At 39.2% G+C, this 10,744-nt stretch overlaps 1 protein-coding gene across 1 annotated transcript; it reads left to right on the forward strand.

The window, feature by feature from the left end:
• Positions 1-1,160: 1,160 nt before the first annotated feature.
• Positions 1,161-1,578, forward strand: LOC127227246 (40S ribosomal protein S16-like). The gene is made up of 2 exons (XM_051191599.1): positions 1,161-1,346; positions 1,432-1,578. Exons 1-2 carry the CDS (start codon positions 1,161-1,163, stop codon positions 1,576-1,578), a joined length of 333 nt encoding a protein of 110 aa, XP_051047556.1.
• Positions 1,579-10,744: the final 9,166 nt, after the last annotated feature.

Raw genomic sequence — 10,744 nt, forward strand, 5'->3', positions numbered from 1 at the left:
CATCTTAACCTAGCTCGTTGCAGCTTTAATTACTCAACATGACTTTCTTAGTGTTAGAGTCAGAGTCAGGAGGCAAGGACAACGGTTAATGAGAGAAAACTCTGTCACAGCAACAGCTCAACTATATGGTATGGTTTGTGTGTTACTTTTTATAATTTCTGGTGGTAGGTGAAGAAATGAAGTAGATAGTAGGGAGCAAAGTATTATTGCCTTCAACCTTGGGTGTGTTCCTGGTGGGGCAGTCATAACAGCAGGCTGCTTAAGAGAGAAAAACTACTTAACAATTGTGAGTGAGGGTCTATGAGTCAATAGAGGAAAGCTTGTCATGATTATAGTTGATGGAGAGTAGGAGAGGGCAGTCATGTAGAGGTGTGGTTGGACAAAGGGGCTGTGGCCTAATAGTTAATTGGGAGACTGAGGTTGTGTTATAGTCTGCTTTAGGAAAGGAGGGTTCCCGTGGCTTACTCAAATGCCAAGAGAAGAACTTCCTAAACGCTTTTGGTTTCTGTGGCTTACTCAAATGCCAAGGGAGGAACTTCCCAAACAGCCATAAACACGAAGAGGAAACACAAACAGGCAAAAACAGACAGCCATAGTTCCTTTCTCCCTTTCTTCTTAGCTTAAAGCCTAGGGCTGCATAGGGAGCAGAGGTGAGCCCAGAGCAAGGGCAAACAGTTTTTCCAAGCATGTGTGGGCTGGGTGTTTTCCCTGAGGTTGAAGACAGAACAAACACCACAAAAGTATGTTTCCCCGGTTTGCTCCAAGACTTTTAGTTTATCCTAAAAGAGAACATAAGTGTATTTGCATTGAGGGTCCAGAGGTGACCATGTGACAGACAACCCCATAATATCAGATTCTCCCAGGAATAAAAACCTACGTATGCTTTTTCTAAATCAGCATACTCTCTGAGAGACATCACTTCTTCACAGTATTATTGTGTGTGTGAGAGAGAAAGAGATAGAGACAGACAGAGAGAGAGAGAGAAAGAGAGAGATTATCACTAAGATATGTAGTCACTGGGTTTTGGTTTTACAAATCTGATTATAGCTAAATGTATTTTGTGCCTCTCTTTTACTCAACATTTAGTCCAATTTATTTGAGTAGCTTTTGAGAGTATAGATTTCTCATTTAAAATTTTTCCTTTTTTGAAAATGTCATGCATGGTTTTTCTGGTGGTGGCGCAGTGCACAGCTATGCTGTCCAAGAGTCAGTTGCAGTCGGTGCTGGTCTTCGGACCCAAGAAGACAGCCAACAGCCTTGGTGCACTGCAAACTGGAAACAGGCTCATCAAGGTGAACAGACATGCCCTGGAGATGATCGAGCCGCACACTCCTCAGTGCTGCTGGGCAAAGAGCGATTTGCCTTGGAGTGGATATCTGAGTCTGTGTGAAGGGTAGTGGTCATGTGGTCCAGATTTATGCTTTCTGACAGTCCACCTCCAAAAATCTGGTGGCTTATCACCAGAAGTATGCAGATGAGTCTTCTAGGGAGATCAAAGATAACCTCATCCAGTATGATCAGACCCTGCTTGTAGCTGATCCTTGTCGCTGTGAGTCCCAAAAGTTCAGAGGTCCTTGAGCTCATGCTCAATACCAGAAATCCTACTGGTGAGCCCATATCAAGGATAAGGGTTACCTTTGTGATAAATATCCTAGGGCATAAATTAAAAAGAAAAGAAAATGCCATGCATGTATACAATATATCTTGATCGTAACTACCCCTCCTGCCTTCCAACACTCCCTGGGCAAATGGTTCTTAAATTCCTTATACTAAGACACTTTAATACAATTCCTTATGTTGTATTGATCCCCAACCATAAAATTATTTTCATTACCACTTCATGACTCTAATTTTACTACTGTTGTGAATTGCAACATAAATATCTGATATGCATCTTGGTGAAAATGTCATTTAATCCCCAAATGATGAGATACACTACATTAGACCCCTTAACACCAACATGTTTCCCTCCCAACTTTACCTCCTCTTTTCAAGTTTATTTTTGTGTTGTGAGGTTTATAGTTGTGTGATTTATCACAGTTCATTATTTGAGTTTGGATATCAGTATGGCGGTTCCTCAGGGAAATGGGAATAAGTCTACCACAGGGCCCGGCAATCCTCCTCTTAGGCATATACCCACATAATCTATATACATGCAACAAAGACATGTGCTCAACTATGTTTGTAGCAGCATTATTTGTAATAGCAAGAACCTAGAAGCAACCGAGATGCCCCTCAACTGAAGAATGGATAAAGAAGATGTGGCACATTTACACAATGGAATACTACTCTGCAGAAAAAAAAACAATGGAATCTTGAAATTTGCAGGCAAGTGGATGACTTGAAGAAACCATCCTGAATGAGGTAACCCAGTTACAAAAAGACGACCATGGTATGTGCTCGCTCATATATAGATTTTAGACATAGAGCAAAGGATCACCAGCCTATAATGCCTATAATTCACACTGCCAGAGAAACTAGGATACAAGGAGGATTCTAAGAGATTCATACAAGGTCCCTCACAGAAGGGGAAAGGGACAAGATCTCCTGAGTATATTGGGAGTGTGGGAGGGGGCAGAGAGTGGAAAGGGAACTAGGAGAAAGAGAAGGGGAGGAGAGAAAAGCACGTGGGTCTAGGAAGATTGAGTCAGGGGAGGAATAGAAGACAGGAGAGAGAGAGAGAAAGAGAGAGTGAGAGAGAGAGAGAGAGAGAGAGAGAGAGAGAGAGAGAGAGAGAGAGAACGAACATAAAAGAGGGAGCCATTATTGGTTTAGAAGAGAAAACTGAACCTAAAGAAATGTCTAGAGACCTACAAGACTGCCGCCAACTAACAATTTCAGCATCCTTGGAAAGGCTACCATAAATGCCCTTCCCGGATAGTGAGATCAACAACTAACTTATCCACCATCATGGAGCCCTCATCTAGTACCTGTTGGAAACAGAAGCAAACACCCATAATTAAACACTGAGTCGAACTAGAATCCAGATGCAAAGGGAGATGACAAGACCAGGTTGCAGAAACACATAGAGACAGCTGACCTGAACAAGGAGGAACTAATGGGCCCCCCAGACTGATAGCTGGGAAGCCAGCATGGGACTGACTCAGGCCCCCCTGAGTATGGGTCTCAGCTAGAAGGACTGAGCAGTCTAAGGGACCTCAGACGGTGGAACCAGGATGTATCCCTGGTGCACAAAATGACCTTGCTAACACATCCCCCATGGAGGGATAACTGCCTTAATCTAGAGACAGGAGAGAAGTCCTAGTTCCTACTTCAAATGACTTGACAGATTTAGATAACCCCTCCTGGAGGGCATCACCCTACAAGTGGAATATGGGGGTGAGTGGGAGGGGAGGGTGGTAGGGGGCCATGAAAGGGTGGGAGAGAGGGAAAGACAGAGGGAGGGAGAGGGAACTGGGATCGATATGTAAAATAAAAATAAAAAATAATAAACATTTAAAAAGTTTCATACAACATGCATTTTTTAAAATCACCACTCCCTCCATTCCTCACAAATTATCTTCTCCTTCCCTCCCCATCCAACTTTGTGTCCTTAATTTTTTAATCCATTGAAACCAATTTATGTTGCTCAAATATTCTTGTATGCATGGTCTTTCACTGGAGCATTGTCTGATTACCAGAAACAAAACCCTTAGAGAAACCACCCCCCCTCCCAGCAACTAACAATTGCCAATAGCTTCACAGCAAGTGGTGGGATTTCAAGATTGAATTTCACCCCCAAGCTGGGATTTGATCTGGATTGGGCTTGTGCAGGTTTTGTCTGTGCTGTTTCAATTACTATGACACCATATGCGTTGCTGTACTTCTGTATCCAGAAGGCAGTGTCTCTTTGTAATCATCTTGAACCTCTACCTTTTATACTCCTGCTTTTTCTTCTGCCGTGATTTATGAGCCTTGGGAAGAGGGGTACAGTATATATTTTCCATTTAGGACTGAGCATTGTAAAGTCTCTTATTTTCTGCACAATAGTGGGTCACTGTATTAATTGCTATATACTGCAAATAGAAGTTTATCAGACGAATGTAGAGAGATGCATTGATTTATAAGTATATCAATAAAACATTAGGATTCACTTAGATACTATGTTCACTTAGTAGACTAATTGTAATACACACTTTCCTGTAACATATTACCTGTCTAGCCACAAATTCTTGGCCTGCAAATGGTGCCATGTATGAGTTTCTTATTGTGGTCTTAAATTCAACTGGAGTGGTTGTTTACACCTATGAAGTTTGTGCCACTACTGCACCAGTGATCATGTCTTGTCAGGCCACTCATCATTGTTGCTTGAAGGATTCACACCTGAATATGACTGATAATTACTTTTCTACTCTAGTAGCTTACATAGTATCTTCCAGCTCCATGAAAGCTAACCATTACGGATAAAGCTTCCAGATACACACCATTTTTATTTCATCATGCTTTGACTTAGGTATGTGGTTTCTTCAACAGTAAGGTCTTGTAGTCAAGTTCTGAAGGGTAAATAAGAGCAATGGCAGTAACTTGTGATGTTTGGGTGTCTATGGAAACTCAATGATCAACAACTTCCCCTCTCTAAAGTAATTTATTGTTGACACTGGGCTTTTTGTTTTGTTAACTTCTAGTGTCTAATAAAGATATTGTTGCATTGTTGCCCTGTTTTAGGGTAATGTCACCTCTCTCTGTCTGTCTATATATATATATATATGTGTGTGTGTGTGTGTGTGTGTGTGTGTGTGTGTGTGTGTGTCTGTGTGTGTATGTGTAAGATTCTACAATAGGAAATTTCCATATATCTTTTTTTAATTCCTCTTGACTCTGTGGATTTCACATCATGCATTCTGATTGCATTTATTTTTGAAAAGGTCTTTAGTGTAATTCCCTATACTCCATTTTCTAAACTAACCTCTGCTTCCTCACCTCAGTTTAACCCTACCTGCTCCATATTTCCCTTTAACCTTTTACCAGTCTTCTCTAGGAAAAAAAACCCTCCCCTAAATTCTCTTTGCAGACCCCAATGAAACACACACATCTGAAGACTCAAAGCTAACGTCCATAAGGGAGAGGATGTAGTAATGATTCTAGTTATAGAATTTGTGTGTTCCTTATAGTAAAATGAATTTGGGTAAGTAATATTTACCAAAAGTCACATAGTGAAAATTAAGGTTTAAATGTAGACCTGGATAACGTCAAAGTACATTTCTATTTTCTCATTTCTCTCTTGTATATAAATGTCTTCTATCATTTTAGATATATTTTCTTTGACAATGATACCAGAGGAATCCTTTTAAGGTTGTATTGTATTGATAGAAAAACAGCAAGGATTTGTAGTTAGATATTCAGCATAGATATTTTTAATCAGTAAGATTTTGTGGGGTTAGTGATTTAGCTCTAACTTAGCAAATACAGACCCCCGAGTTTGGTTCTCAGCACTAAAAGAATGTACTTAATTTTGAATACCATATAAGGTAAGATCAACTGTAATAAAGATAAGTAAATGAACTGAGTTGTAAATAAGTGGATGATTTTTTATTAAGATATCATAAACACCATTGATGTTTACATTATGAGAATAGACCCACAACCTACCCCACTATTTTAATACAATGTTTATGGTTGCCGATTTTATTTAGAGGGAATTTGAATTGTTTTATTCCATTTGCTACAGTTTGAGAATTTTTACTTTTTGAAAGTTTTCTGCTCTTAATCACAGAATTTATTTTTGTTGCTTCACTACTAACAATAAACATTAAGTATTAGTTTTTTTTAGAATGCAAAAATATAATGTGGGGATTGTTTTCTTAAAGCAGCATTAAAACTAAATGGCAAATGGGTAATATGGTTTTTATATTTTTAAAATATTTATTAGGCATTTCCTAGAGGGAACGTTCAGGAAAAAAATGTCTCAAATGGATCTGAACATGATAAAAATACATCATGTATACATAAGAAAATTTCATAATGAAACCAGCTATTAATGTGTAATGAATATGTAATAAGAAAGTGTTCCAATCTGAATAACTAGACTGTTTTAGTTTACCATTATGTATTGTATCTAAATGGGAAAGAATTCATGAATGCAAATGGTAAAGAGCTGAAATGTAATGCTGAAGATAAAGCTATCCACTGCAAATCTCATCATCCTGAAAGAGTTATAAGCCTCCACACATCAGACTGTATATGTAGACAACAGATTTTTCTTCTGAGTAACTGAATCCAATACCCAGTTGGATAACAGGATTGTATAACACAATGCAAGCCAATGTTAACACAATTTACTGATTACACAACACTTAACAGACATCTTGCTATATGTTGTCTAGGTAACAACTAAGGTATAGACAATCATATTCTAAACGATAAGTGTCTATCCAAGTATATTTTATATGCAGTCATGCACTTTGAATAAAATAGCTGTTTCCATTTTGAAGAAGCAGGTGCGGTATACATCATAGACTAATTTCTGTAATGGATATGTAAGTAATAAAGAAGAAATTGGAAGAAAAATAGTTTTGCATTTTTAAAATTAAAAAAAGAAAAAAATCACCCAAGCTTCTAAACAATCCACTTTTTCAGTAAAAAAAAAAAAGGAAATTGGAATATTGGAATACATATTTAGCTGAATAACACAAGTTATTTCTGAGCTCACAGGTTGCAGGTAAGTTTGTACTTTGAGGGAAACATATCTATAAATTCATGCACAAATAAAAGAGGGAAGTTGCAAACCAATATGTTAAGTCAACAGCAAAATGTATTTATTTATTTATTTGTATTTTGGGTGCTGAATGGCTTTGCATATGGGAGTTATGTACTGTACCACAGAGCTAAGGAGGAAGGTGACCAGCAAGAAAGGGAAAGGAAGACCAGCAGAGGTGATGGAGAAGGGCACAGTAGAGTGATGATGTATGACAGCATTGCAATGAAATTAATTTCTTTCAATACTAGTGAAAAAGTAACAAATAAACAAACAAAAAGAATAGCAAAGAGAGCATTGTAGAAAAAACAACCTGGATTCTGTGGTGGTTTGGGTGAGAATGACACCCATATGCTTGGTCCCTAGCTAGTAGAACCACCTGGGAAGAATGTGTGATGAAGAAAGGCAGGAATGGGGCAGGGCAAAATCCCAAAAACAAAACGGAACACAAACTGTGCTGTGGCTAAGAGAACCCAGACAGTTTCTTGGAATGGAGACCAAGGTGAGCTGCAGGGCAATTCCAGGTTTGGAGGGAACCTGAAATTTTAGTGGCTAAAGACTTCAAAGTTCAAGCTTTCCTGAAAGTTCAGTTTCTAGTTTGTAAATAGCACTATAATTTTTGTCTTTTTTCTGTTCTGTGCTTGTAATCTTTATGATATAACTGGACAGAAGGTACAATTTTGATTCAATGCTTAGAATTTGAGGGAGGAATTGACTTGATATGGGTAAGATATTTTCCTAATATAGTCCATACAAATAAGTAGACATAAGAATAAATATTATGAGAAGAGAATGTTAATGTATGTAAATGTCAGTAAAATGTCAGCCTGGCATTGTGGTATTGTTTTGTTCCCTGCTTTGAAGACAAGAAAATGGAAGCAAAATTCTCAGTCTTATAGTGCTGGTGAGTGCCAAGGCCTGGTCTCAAATCCAGTCTTCAGAGTCTGTTCCAACCTGGCTCCTGTTCCAACCCTCTCCCATGTATGTTACCAGAAAAATAACAAAGGCTAAGATTAACCCAGAGAACTTGTGGGAAAACCACCATTTGGAACAAATATTTCTTTCTCTGAATCATTCTGCCTGAAAAGCAGATGATTGACAGTATTTTAAGAGCTCCACTGAAGGAACACTGTTCCCTTCCTGAGCATCAAATTGTCAACACTGTGTCAAATTTAATTGAATATATATCAAAGCTCTTTTGCTTCTATCCAATTTAATTGCAATAAGCTTGAAGCAAATTAAGTCTGCAAGGAAGGGAGACTTAGCCAGACCCAAAGTATGACTCCCCTGTGACACAAATAAGAAAGCAAGCATGTTCTAAAATTGCACAGTGATCCAAAGGGTTTAGACTGAACAGGGCTCTGGGGCCACCAGCATTTCTTAGAGTGTGTCATACTACCAAAGTGTACCCTGGGCACAGAAGAGAATCCTGGCAATTACAGTAGAGGCACGGGAGAACTCTCCAGTTCAGAAATCAGCCGCACAAACAGAACAGAAAGGACCCTCCACGGTGCAGACCTTCACCTGAGCACCATCTGGGTACTGCTTCATCCAACCTTATGTAGTCTGTCTGTCCCAGCATGGAGGTTCTCAGGCATCCCCAAATGGCCAAAGAGCATCTGGACGGTAAACAGTTATTAGTGGTCTGTGTGGGAGTAACTCTTTTAGTCACTTTTTGTTTCCATATATTGTTTTCAGTTCTTCCTTCTCAGCCACTTTCAGCTTCCAGTTTTAGCGCTTCAGAAAATACTCATCAACTAATCTGTGACAATAAGTAGCTCAGCTTGTTTTCTGCTGCTTAAATGAAATGCTATAGACTGGGCGAAATGTAACCAAGAGTTGGGTTATGGCTCTGGGCTGTGTTAAGTTCAAGATCAAGAGCCTATGTTTGGTACCTTCTTGTATTGTATCATCCTGGGAGAGAGAAACACACAGAGTGGCACAAAGGGAAAAATTGGGGGGTGTGCGGGAGAAAGAGTGAGGGAGAGAAATGAGGAGAAAGGGAAAAGGAGAAATGAAAAAGGAATAATGAAGAGAGGAAGCATGGCAGAGTGAGAGATGGGAGGAGAGAAAGGAAGCGAATGAGGAAAGAAGGGGTAAGGAAGGGAAAGGGTAGCAAGAGACAGAGGATGGAAGAAAGGAAAATTGAGCCAAATGTTCATTTATCAAAAGACCACTCTGCATTGGCTAACCAACTCCTGTGACATAAAGTATAGCTTATAATAAGGGCACAGCCTCATGGCCCAATAGCTTCTTAAAGATCTGCGTCTTGGAACCATCATAGTACCCATCACATTTCAGCAAGAACTTGGGTTGTGTTATTTTGTACCTGGAAAGTTGTCCCTGGTCTAAGTGCACTTGGACCATACAATTCATTGATTATGCTTGTCCCATTTCCTCTTAACATTTCAAATTTGATTGTCAAGTTTAGTCCATGTTAAGGATTTGTGATAATTTGAATGAAAATGGCCCCATAGGCTCATAGAGAGTGACACTATTGGCCTTATGGGAGTAGGTGTGGCTTTGATGGAGGAAATGTGTCACTAGAAGTGGGCTTTGAGGTTTCAGATGATCAAGCCTGACCAGTATGTATCAGTCTCTTCATTGCTTCCTGAGGATCCAGATGTAGAATTCTCAGCTACCTCTCCAGCACCATATCTGCATGCATGCCACCATGCTTCCCACCATGATGATGATGATGGACTAAAACTGTCAACTGTAAGCCAGACCCAATGAAATGTTTTCCTTTATAAGAGTTGCCATGGCCATGGTGCCTCTTCACAGCAACAAAAACCCCAAGACTTGCTGTCTATGGGACTAACCAGATACATTGTTAGAAGAGTCCTACAGAATGTTAGGTCTGAGCTAGGTGTCTAAATTCATTGTCAAAGTCTGAGAATGTTCAAGATACTGCATGGTATACAGTATAGTTTATAAGCAGCATGAACTTATTTCCCGTGGTTCTAGGTCTGAAAAGCTCAAGCTGGGTCGGTAGCAATTCAGTGTCTAACTAGATTATGTTCTTTCTGGTTCATAAGGGGTGTCTCCTTACTATAAACCCACAGGAGGAGGATCCTTCTGTATTCTCTTACCCAAGGCCATTAATCCCATTTGTGAGGGCCCCACACCCATTACTTAATTAATTTCCAAAGTATTCATCTCCAAATATCACAATTAAGAAGTAGGTTACAACATACATATTTTGGGTGGACACATCATGCTTTCAATACCCGGACATAAACTGTGAATCCAGGCCAAGACTTCTTTCTAAGAGGAAGAATCCACTGAACCTCTTGGCTTCCTTCTTCTGCCTGGGTACTCCTAATGTACAGAGTCCAACTTTATGTGCTTCTTAAAGTAATCATTCTATCTCTAACTTAAAGCATTTTTATTTAATTTTATGATTGGAAGTATGATCAGTGCATGACAGAGCTGCTTCTGAATTCATAGGTGACTGGACAATGTTCATAAGCAGCCCTATTCTTTTTGCTAGTATATAAAGCACACTCCATCCAGATCTACAGAATTCAGCTAATATTTTCAAACAGAATTCAGCTAATATTTTCAAAGCTGGTCTGACAGTGAGGTGTCCCTAATATATCTGGTTCAGAAAAAGAATGCCCTAAATATAAAAACTAATTCCTTCCACTAGTTTTATTTCCTCATCACCACAACATTGTTTCCTTGATTCTCCTATTTCTTCCCTTTTTTTTTTACCCCCACCCCAATTTATTTTAACTGTGCTGTTAATCTAGCCAAATAGTAGACAAATGTAAGCACTATGTATTAATTGCACAGGGATGGGGCAGATATACTCATAACATCAGACAAATAAATGTAAGCTTGTTTTGATAAGGGCTCGGAGAAGAAGCCTGAAATATTTTGATAATAATAGATGGAGACTTTCGGGAAGTAAGGAATCTGACAGAAGTTAAGTCACACATAACAGGAAGACAGAACTGACGAAGAGCTGTTGACAAGAGCATCTGCCTCATCCAAGATACTAAAGGAGTACCAGTGGCTAGTGTAATGAGAGTACCACATGGTCAC

This window comes from Phodopus roborovskii, unplaced genomic scaffold, assembly GCF_943737965.1.
Source record: "Phodopus roborovskii unplaced genomic scaffold, PHOROB, whole genome shotgun sequence".
NCBI lineage: Eukaryota > Metazoa > Chordata > Mammalia > Rodentia > Cricetidae > Phodopus > Phodopus roborovskii.

What these genes read in the sequence shown, in the direction of transcription:
- LOC127227246 (XM_051191599.1), top strand. Translation starts at nt 1,161, where the DNA reads ATGGTTTTTCTGGTGGTGGCGCAGTGCACAGCTATGCTGTCCAAGAGT. An exon ending in ACACTCCTCAGTGCTGCTGG is followed by an intron (nt 1,347 to 1,431) that starts GCAAAGAGCGAT and finishes GCTTTCTGACAG; the next exon opens with TCCACCTCCAAAAATCTGGT.